At 36.9% G+C, this 11,380-nt stretch overlaps 1 protein-coding gene across 3 annotated transcripts in view; it reads left to right on the plus strand.

The window, feature by feature from the left end:
* The window catches only part of LOC123536877 (transmembrane protein 117-like), a 53,400-nt gene that overhangs the window by 30,427 nt on the left and 11,593 nt on the right, over positions 1–11,380 (plus strand). For all 3 annotated transcript variants that reach the window (XM_053528358.1, XM_053528359.1, XM_053528360.1), the window contains exon 5: positions 7,774–7,897. In XM_053528358.1, the coding sequence (XP_053384333.1) occupies positions 7,774–7,897 (124 nt within the window). The remainder of the gene's footprint in view (positions 1–7,773; positions 7,898–11,380) is intronic.

Raw genomic sequence — 11,380 nt, forward strand, 5'->3', positions numbered from 1 at the left:
GACAATAACTTGAGAATGCTTTGGTGGAGGATCATGAAACTTCATAGGGAGGTTGATCAAGCAGATGACCCATATTGATTTTGAGTTCCAAAGGTCAAAGGTCATTTAAACCTTTTACGGACAATAACTTGAGAACGCTTGGGTGGAGGATCATGAAACTCATAAGGAGGTTGATCATGACTAGCAGATGACCTCAATTGATTTTGTGGTCAGTAGGTCAAAGGTCAAGCAAATTTGGCTTTGACATTGGCTTAGTTCTGTGACAAGGCCATATTGTGGGGGTATAATTTGTCACTCCTGTGACAACTCTAGTTTTCATTAGATAAGTATAGTAAAGGGGATATAGTAGTGTATAAAGTTTGACCCATTTGTCACACTGGTTTAGAGTTTGATAACAGGTCAGGATCAGAACATTGCCACCCTGCTGTACTGGTTTTACTTGGATCTGAAATTGGGATTGGCAGTTGGCTTCAGTGTATTTCAACAGTTGCCTGAAATATAATAGCATACACTGTTAAACTAAAACAAATTTTAAAAATAATTCTGTACAACAAAAATACTTTTTCTTCACTTTAAATATTCAGCCAGACGTTTGTTTGTCAGGTAATTTTATGTATGATACATTCATAATTTGGTGAAGTATTGATTTCTTTTTGATAGTTTTGATTTGTGAAATTGATCTTTTAATATTATTTATTCACAATAATTTGTATGTCACTATTTTGATATAACATGATTCATTGAAGATTGTTGCTTTATTGGCACGGATTAATTAACTGCTTATTATTATACAATCTTTTTAAATGTTTTCATTTAGTTACCCTTAAATACTCCATTAATATATTATAACCATAATATCTCCAAGTATATTATGCTACACTTTGAAGCAGAAAAGGGATATTGTTTTGCTTACGTCTGTCTATCTGTCGTTCAACCATTTGCAATTGGTTTCCAGTCAAAATCTGGAGGACACTTGGGCCTTAGTAACAGTGGTCAAATTTCATCAGATAATTACTTGTGGTCAGTGTATGACCCATATTGTTTAAGGGATCAGCTTAAGAATACAGTTGTAAAAATTGATACTATTGCCTGTGGTCAGTCTATGACTCTTATTGATTTGGGGATCATTAGGCCAAAGGTCAAGGCCAATGCAGTTGTTAAAATTGATATGATTGCCTTTGACTGCTAGATGGCCCCTATTTTTTTTTAGGGGCAGTAAGTCAAATTATTGTTATTGTTCTTTGGTGTCTGTAGGTCAGTGGTAAACGTTACAGTGACCTTCAGTAGGTTGAGCCTACAGCCATCAAACTTCACAACATGATTGTGTATGGTCAGAAGATGATCCCAATATACTTGGGGTTCATTATATCAGAAGTAAAGGTCACATCTTACTTCAGAATAAAAAATTCACATCCATTTATCTCCTACAGGACATCAAAGGGGGCATATATGTTTCAGAATCGGCTGTTGTTTATTTATTATGTATATCACCAAAGGATGACATTTACCAAACCCACCCAACCCTCTTGTATGCTTTCATTTTAATGCATTTGCATGTAGGCAGTCATTATTTTATATGTTTTTATGTACAGGGAGAACAAAGCATTTTACAGGAAGTCATATTAAATGTCACAGTTTGTCTATTCACCAAGGCACAGTCTGTTAGACTTGACTGTTTACACCAGTTAGAGAATTTCAATTATAAGTTCATAATGTGATTTATTTGTATTTTTGTTGGATTTAGAGTCAAACACAGGCCATTTTTTCAGCTTTTGATGTTGGAAGCAGACTCAAGGTGTCCCTCTGTGGATAGTTTCAGGCTCAGAAGGGTACTGGGTAGAACTGCTGACTTTCCATAAGCCAGTTGGACCAGGCTTCCTTGAATTAAGAATTCTAACTCCTGAAGTGAGGTTTCAAATCCACACCGAGGGCAAGTGTAACAAGTTAGCGATCTTAACCACAAACATGTTTGTACAGGGAATGACTGTGTTGAAAATGGCAACTAAACTCACATGACTGTTATAAATTATTGATCGTTTTTAATGTTGAAGACAGGTCATGATAAATTGGAAGGAATTGCACTCCACTTACTGGTTTTTCAATTTCAGTTTTTGTTGTTTTTTAGCTCACCAGAGCCAAAGGCTCAGGGTGAGCTATTCTGATCACTCACCGTCCGGTGTCCGTCCGTAAACTTTTACTTTAAACGACATCTCCTCATAAGCCGCTAGGCCAATTTCATTCAAACTTCACAGGAATGTTCCTTGGGTGAAGCTCTACAAAAATATTCAAAGAATTGAATTCCATGCAGAACTCTGGTTACCATGGCAACCGAAAGGAAAAACTTTAAAAATCTTCTTCTCAAAAACCAGAACCCCTAGGGCTTAGATATTTGATGTGAAGCATTGCCTAGTGGACCTCTACTAAATTTTTCAAATCATGACCCCGGGGTCAAAATTGACCCCGCCCCAGGGGTCACTTGATTTTACTTAGGAAAATCTGAAAAAATCTTCTTCTCAAAAACCAGAAGCCCTAGAGCTTAGATATTTGATGTGTAGCATTGCCTAGTGGACCTCTACTAAAATTGTTCAAATCATGACCCCAGGGTCAAAATTGACCCCGCCCCAGGGGTCACTTGATTTTACATAGGAAAATCTTCAAAAATTTTCTAAAAAAAAACCAGAAGGCCTAGATCTTAAGATATTTGATATGTAGCATGGCCTAGTAGACTTCTACAAAATTTGTTCAAATCATGACCCCCGGGGTCAGATTGACCCTGCCCCATGGGGTTACTTGATTGTACATAGAAAAATCTTCAAAATTTTCTAAAAATAAACTAGAAGGCCTAGAGCTTAGATATTTCACATGTAGCATTGCCTAGTGGACCTCAACAAAATTTCTTCAAATCATGACCCCCGGGGTCAAAATTGACCCTGCCCGAGTGGTCACTTGATTTTACGTAGGAAAATCTTCAAAAATTTTCTAAACATAAACCAAAAGGCCTAGAGCTTAGATATTTCACATGTAGCATTGCCTAGTGGGCCTCTAAAAAAATTTTTCAAATCATGACCCCCGTGGTCAAAATTGACCCCGCCCCAGGGGTCACTTGATTTTACATAGGAAAATCTTTAAAAAAATTCTAAAAATAAACCAGAAGGCCTAGAGCTTAGATATTTGACATGTAGCATTGCCTAGTAGACTTCTACAAAATTTGTTCAAATCATGACCCCGGGGGTTAAATTGACCCCGCCTCATGGGGTTACTTGATTGTACATAGAAAAATCTTCAAAATTTTCTAAAAATAAACCAGAAGGCCTAGAGCTTAAATATTTGACATTTAGCATGGCCTAGTGGACCTCTACAAAATTTGTTCAAATCTTGACCCCGCCCCAGGGGTTACTTGATTGTACAAAGGGAAATCTTCATAAATTTGCTAAAAATAAACCAGAAGGCCTAAATCTTACATATTTGATATGTAACATTGCCTAGTAGACTTCTACAAACCTTGTTCAAATCATGACCCCCGAGGTAAAATTGGCCCAGCCCCAGGGGTTACTTGATTGTACATCGGAAAATCTTCCAAAAAAATTCTAAAAATCATCAGTTTGACATTTGAAACATGTAGCTCATATTACTCAGGTGAGCGATCCAGGGTCATCATGACCCTTGTCTTCTAACCCTTTTAAATTTTCTATTTCAAGACTACAATGTATGTATAAGTGAGTTATAGCTGTCACATTTTAAGTGCCATTCACAATGTGGAGTAAAATTCCTTATATTTTTCTTTCTTGATTTTTCCTGAAAAAGATTGCCGCAAATTGTGGCACAGTTTGCAGCTGTTTCCATTATTTTCCCTTGATTGTATCATGTGAAGGACAGTATTTCTGTGTTAACCGTCTGAAGTTAGGAGACATAAATCTACATCATAAGGGCTGTAAAATGTGAAGTACCAATGAAATGTTCTAGGATTTCTCTGACAGGCAATACTTACCCGGCCACTTTATTGAACTATTTGTTTTGTAAGAACAATTGACTTTAGATAAATTGCTAACTTATTGCGTTGTTGCAGCTCCATCAAGATAGAGAATTTTCTACACAGATTGATTCCTGGAAATGTTTTTAGGACTTTTTTTATGGGCATTATATGGTTTAGTTTGGGTTGTAAGATGACATTTTGCAAAAAAAAGGGCTTGTTATTTATTTCACATTCAAAAAGTAGTGTATTGATGATATACCTACAAAGTTTCACTAAGAAGTACAAAATGATATTGAAGCTATTCAGTCAGAAATGAGGTAATAATATTGTCTCAACATTCTATGTGTTAAATTAAATAGGTCACCATTTCAAATGAGTTTTCAGTCTTATTTATCTGAAATTATATTCAGTTTTGGCTGATGAAACACTAGAAATTGGTATAAGTATATAACAATTAAAGAGTCATTAATTTAAAAACAGTTTGTTGATCAGCAATGATGCATTCTGCACTCATGGATTTTGCCAGGCCAGATCAGAAAGGGACCAAGGCTAGGCAAAATCCACTCAACCAAATACAACATTGCAGATCGAACTACTGTTATAATAACCATATTGTGTTATATACCAGTATCTTATTTTAGAGTAAACACTTATAGAATGGCTTGCCAGTCAATAGTCAAATACTGTTGGCTATTGACTGGCAGGCCATGGATGCAATAAGTGTTTTGTTACATGACATCAGAAATAACTTTTCTCAGATCTTGTCTGTAGATTTCAGCTGAATTCCAGAAAACATTGTGTTGAATATAGACTGGTCATTTTGCAGAAATTATGCCTGTTGATTTATATAAGGAATAGTACAGTCTAACCTGTACTAACGGTCACCTCCGATCAGCGGTCACCTCCGTTCAGCGGCCATTTTATGACGCCCCTGACGGATTTTCCTGTATTTTATCACTTTATTCAGCGGCCACCTGCCGTCCGCGGCCAGCGGCCACCGAAATTGCCTCCCGACCGCCGTATTTGACCCCTTTCAGCGGCCATTTTTCTTCCAAAATCAATTATTTTTAGGCAATAATCGCCGAAGATACCCGATTTTTGAGAAGCACGTGATTGCTAAGTTTCGCGTGACTTCACCACAAGAACGACAAAACGACATGAGCTTCTCAATTAAAACTGATAACCAAAGGTGTAATCCCCTTTTTGTTATGATCAAATGGCCAGTAATTATCGGCAATTAGCGTGTCACCTCGTGTCAATTTTTTAGTTCACAGTTTGATCTCGGTTAAAGATAATACTCGATAACTAACTAGTAGCACAATATTTGTGATTTTTTATAGTTCTGTCATCAAAATACTATTAAATTTATACGAAATTAATTGTGTTTGAAAAAAAATATAAACCACTCCATCTTTTACCGAACGTAACGGCAATCGTAGATTTTAGCGTAGACAATAAGCGCGGAGAGTAGCTTTCCTTACCAAAATGGCGAAAATTGTATATATATACTACTGATTTGTGAGACATGAAAACAGAGATTTGAGTATATATATGCAAATGTTTAACCAGTACGAATGTGTTGTACAATTCGGGCTCGTATATAAAGCAGTATCGAAACTAATCTTATTGGGTTAGTGGACTTGCTGTGGCATGTGCGTGTTCGTTTGTACTGCTAGGCGCTTTGCCGTAATTGGTCTGGTATATTGTGGTGGTGATTTAGTTCGTATTAATTAATTCTCTCTACTATATAATAATTTATAATGCGAACTTGTATCCTAGCGGATCTCACGTATGGGAAAGTCAACTGTTCTGAATATAATTATATCCCTTAACGCAAATTATCTATATATATTCAATGTATCCTCGAGATCCAGTTAACTTTCAGAGAGAGAAAATATAGCTTCTCTGGTCCCAATCAGTTATAAAGACTAAAAAGTCACTACTGATTTGTGAGACATGAAAACAGAGATTTGAGTATATATATGCAAATGTTTAACCAGTACGAATGTGTTGTACAATTCGGGCTCGTATATAAAGCAGTATCGAAACTAATCTTATTGGGTTAGTGGACTTGCTGTGGCATGTGCGTGTTCGTTTGTACTGCTAGGCGCTTTGCCGTAATTGGTCTGGTATATTGTGGTGGTGATTTAGTTCGTATTAATTAATTCTCTCTACTATATATATATATATATATAAAACAGACTTTTTTTGAAGTTGGAAAATTGTAGTAAAAAAATCACGCCGAAGTTTTAGATTGCTAAGAAGACCATTCGTACTGCGAAGGCAAATGCACGTCATTGTATCCTGGTAAAATAATAATGGGAAACCCCCCAAAAATGGGCCTAAAGGCTCAACTGGCCAGAAGTCTGAAAAATACATATATTGGCTGCACCTCCGATCAGCGGTCACCTGGCTTTAGCGGCCAAATTGTCTGCTTCCCTTGGCTGGCTGCTTAAGGCAGGTTAGACTGTATACTAATAAGATATGAGCCGTGCCATGAGAAAACCAACATAGTGGGTTTGCGACCAGCATGGATCCAGACCAGCCTGCGCATCCGCGCAGTCTGGTCAGGCTCCATGCTGTTCGCTTTTAAAGCCTATTGGAATTGGAAAAACTGTTAGCGAACAGCATGGATCCTGACCAGACTGCCCGGATGCGCAGGCTGGTCTGGATCCATGCTGGTCACAAACCCACTATGTTGGTTTTCTCATGGTGCGGCTCATATATTATTTTCAATCCTCTATAATATACTTTGTCTGTACATTGTATCATGGGAAAACAGTCTGTACAATGACTTATGCAATGACTCCAATCTTCAAATGAGTGTTGAATATTGATGTATACCCTACAGGCAAGGAATTCATTTTCTAAGGTTATTTAACTCACTGATTGAAGAGCTGTAATGACTTTATCACCATGGAAACAAAAATATTATAAATGATGAGAGAAAGGACAGGAGACTTCACAGGAAATGTCTGAATTAGACAATTGATTTGGAAATGAAGATTAAACTCTTGTCTCGAGAGTTTGACAGCCATTAGATAAAATTTCACATGGCACAGAAATAGATAAATAACAATATAGTTGACATCGTACATGCGACCTACTGTATTAAATGACTTTTTCACCAAGCCCTCCTCCATGTTTTTACTATATAAATACATCCCATTAGACAACCTTTTCATTGTGTGACCAGTGACCACATGAAACTGGTCCCACCAGGAAAAAGTTGCCTTGAAAAGTATTTATTAAATGACCTTATCTTGCAACCATCTCATTGCAACTGTATACAATTAGCCTTTCTAACAGTTTAGCAAACCAACAGTTTTCACACAGTCAGTGGACTTCACAGGGCACTCGTTCGTCCATTTTTGGGGCCGAATATGGGTACCATTCCCCTCCTAAAATAATATGTTTTTTTCCCCTTTCTCAGAAGAAAATTCCCATGATGATAGGTTGTTTGACACAAATAGATATGAACTCTTTCTTTTAATATTATATAGTGCCTCTAAGGAAGATTACTGTTGCAATATAGTCACATCAGTTAGGAATGATTGAAAACAGTATTAATAAGTGTGAAAAGTAGTTACATATACATGGCTTAATTAAACTTCCCCTTTTCGTCTTAAAATGCCGAAAAATTCCCCTTCCTGAGGGTATGGGTACGTATGTATTATGCACATGTGATTTAGTATCTTGCAGTACAGAATTATTTTCAACAAAATATGCGTAAGGTGTTTTCAAGTTCTTCACTGTATGTGTATATTTTGAAGTTACAACAGAGTGTCTTCATCTTTTAGGACTGGGATTTTCCACATTTTATGAGTGCGATAGACATCAAACTACCTGGTTTGAATATGGCCCATATCCGGTTCAGTATTCCAAAATTTCTGAAGAAAGACAAATGGCAGGTGCATATAACAGGTAAGCTTTTTGTTTTGTATATCTTCAGTTCATCTCTGGTTTTAAGGCATTTAATGTTATAAGTCATTGTTTGTCATTATTTATCCCTTGTCATCAGCAATGGCATCAAATTACGTTTTCTCTGAAATTGCAGAATTTGATACAATATTTTTATAATAAAGAAATGTTCACCAGATTATTTGCACATATTCTTGCATTCTTACAGAAAATCTGCCTTGTCATCAAAAAGGAAAGACAGTCAGCAGAATTTAAAATAATTTCACAGTATTACCGTAGATGACTCTTTAATGAAAACAAGTCGGGGCTGTTTTGCCTGTCAATCTGCCACAAGGAAGTTGGTTCAGGTTGTCTCTAATGACAGTAAAGAAAAGTTTGATCAGTGGTCCGACTTTCAGATGATGGCCACATGTTTATAGTTCACCTGAGCACAAAGTGCTCAAGGTGAGCTTTTGTGATCGCCCTGTGTCCGGCGTCGGCAGCATCGGCATCATCAATAATTTGACTGTTAACACTCTAGAGGTCACAATTTTGGCCCAATCTTAATGAAACATGGTCAGAATGTTACCCTCAATAAAATCTTGGACGAATTCGATATTGGGTCATCTGGGGTCAAAAACTAGGTTACCAGTCAAATCAATAGAAAAGCTTGCTAACGCTCTAGAGGCCACATTTATGACAATATCTCTGTGAAACTTGGTCAGAATGTTAATCTTGATGATATCTAGGTCAAGTTCAAATCTGGGTCAGATGGGTTCAAAAACTAGGTCACCAGGTCAAATCAAAGGAAAAGCTTGTTAACTCTCCTGATGCCGCATTGATGACTGTATATTCCTGAAACTTGGTCAGAATGTTTGTCTTGATGATCTTTAGATCAAGTTTTAATCTGGGTCATATGGGATCCTCAACTAGGTCACCAGGTCAAATCAAAGGAAAAACTAGTTAACTCTCTAGAGGCCACATTTATGACCTTGTATTAATGAACCTTGGTTAGAATGTTAAACTTGATTATCTTTAGGTCAAATTCAAATTTGGGTCCTGTGGGGTCAAAAACTAGGTCAAAGGAAAAGCTAGTTTACACTCTAGAGGCCGCATTTATGAAATATCTCTGTGAAACTTGGTCAGGATGTTAATCTTGATCATTTTTAGGTCAAGTTCAAATCTGGGTCAGGTGGGATGAAAAACTAGGTCACCAGGTGAAAACAAAGGAAAATCTTGTTAACACTCCTAGAGGCCACATTTATGACTGAATCTTCATGAAGCTCAGTGTGAATGTTAATCTTGATGATCCTTAGATCAAGTTCGAATCTGGGTCTTGTGGAGTCAGTAAGTAGGTCACCAGGTCAGATCAAAGGAAAAACTAGTTAACACTCTAGAGGCCACATTTATGACCATATCTTAATGAATCTTGGTCAGAATGTTAATCTTGATGATATCTAGGTCAAGTTCTAATCTGGGTCAGATGGGATAAACAAGAGGGCCATGATGGCCCTACATCACTCACCTGTTATCATTGCACTTGAGGACAACAAGGTCCTCAGAAAAACTATCTAAGTCGAAAGGACAGGAACAACAAAGGGAAGAAATTTAACCAAAAAGAAAAAAAAAAATTCACGAGGTATAGTTGTGTCAAAGTACACCTAAAAATTGGAGGTACCATCCATGTTGTACCACAAAAAAGTGGTCTCGGTTTTTCCCTACGGCCAATCATAAAAAAGTTACTAAAAATAAGCTATTTATAGTAACGTAAAAGGGAAGTAATTAAAAAAGAAATATTGTAAGTGAACAAAAGAAGGATCTGCCAAATAAATCTGTTGACATAAATGAAATTTCAGATCAGTATCTTCATTAGTTATGGAGATATACCCATTTTAATTTGAAATAAAGGGAGGTAATTTGACATAAAATCAGTCCATAGTTATCTACCCTGATTGTCTCAGTCCAGCTAATAACAATAATGAAATTTCAAATAAGTCCTATAAGTACTTTGATATAAATCCATTTTGATTACAATCAGGGGAGGTAATCAGATGATAACACTGGAACCTACGATTGGATCTGATTTGTCATGGAATCCAAGATTTATTGTTGTTGAAGATATTTTGGAAGTTTGCATCAAATTAAAACCATAAATGAAGTCTCTATATGGCTGCAAAAGCCAAAATAGCCAATTTTGGACCTTTAAGGGGCCATAACTCTGGAACCCATGATGGAATCTGGCCAGTTGAAGAAAGGAAGCAAGATCTTGTGGTGATACAAGTTGTGTGCAAGTTTGGTTAAAATCAAATCATAAATGAAGCTGCTATAATGCAGACAAGGTCAAAATAGCTAATTTTGTCCCTTTCAGGGGCCATAACTCTGGAACCCATTGTGGGATCTGGTCGGTTTAAGAAAGGAACCGAGATCTTATGGTGACACAAGTTTTGTGCAAGTTTAGTTTAAAATGAAATCATAAATGAAGTTGCTATAGAGCAGACAAGGTCAAAATAGCTAATTCTGACCCTTTCAGGGGCCATAACTCTGGAACCCATAATGGAATCTGGCCAGTTTAAAAAAGGAATTAAGATCTTATGGTGATACAAGTTGTGTGCAAGTTTGGTTAAAATCAAATCATAAATGAAGCTGCTGTTGTGCAGACAAGGTCAAAATAGCTAATTTTGACCCTTTCAGAGGCCATAACTCTGGAACCCATAATGGGATCTGGCCAGTTCAAGAAAGGAACCAAGAACTTATGGTGATACAAGTTGTGTGCCAGTTTGGTTAAAATAAAATCATAAAAGAAAACCACTATCGCGCAGACAAGAAATTGTTGACACACACACAGACGACGGACGAAGGGTGATCACAAAAGCTCACCTTGTCACTATGTGACAGATGAGCTAAAAACTAGGTCATGGGGACAAATCAAAGAAAAAGGTACTTAACACTCTAGAGGCCACATTCATGACCATATCTTTATGAAACTTCGTCAGTATATTAACCTGATGATCTTTAGGTCAAGTTTGAATCTGAGTCAGGTGGGGTCAGAAACTAGGTGACCAGGTCAAATCAAATATAAAGCTTGTTAACACTCTAGAGGCCACATTTATGACCATATCTTAATGAAACTTGGTCAGAATGTTAATCTTGGTGATCTTTAGGTCAGTAGGTCAGGTGAGCGATACAGGGCCTTCATGGCCCTCTTATATGATTGTCAAGGGTTCATGGCTTTAGGATAGCTCATGCTTTTCAAGTTGAATTGGTGCAGAAATTATCAGTTTTTATAGCCTTGTATAAAATAAAGTTAAGGAGGGTAAATACTGGAGTCATCATGTCAGTACACCTGTAATAACATAACTCTTGAAAGAATGGTGGATTGAGTTCAATATCAGTATGAAGGAATACTTCCACTCCCACTTCTTTTTTGCCAGAGTTGTGGCCCCTTTTTGACTTCAGATTCAGCAAAATGTTGATGTCTGTTTGGTATCTCTTGAAAGGATAAATGGA

The sequence above is a fragment of the Mercenaria mercenaria genome, chromosome 17 (assembly GCF_021730395.1).
Source record: "Mercenaria mercenaria strain notata chromosome 17, MADL_Memer_1, whole genome shotgun sequence".
Lineage (NCBI taxonomy): Eukaryota > Metazoa > Mollusca > Bivalvia > Venerida > Veneridae > Mercenaria > Mercenaria mercenaria.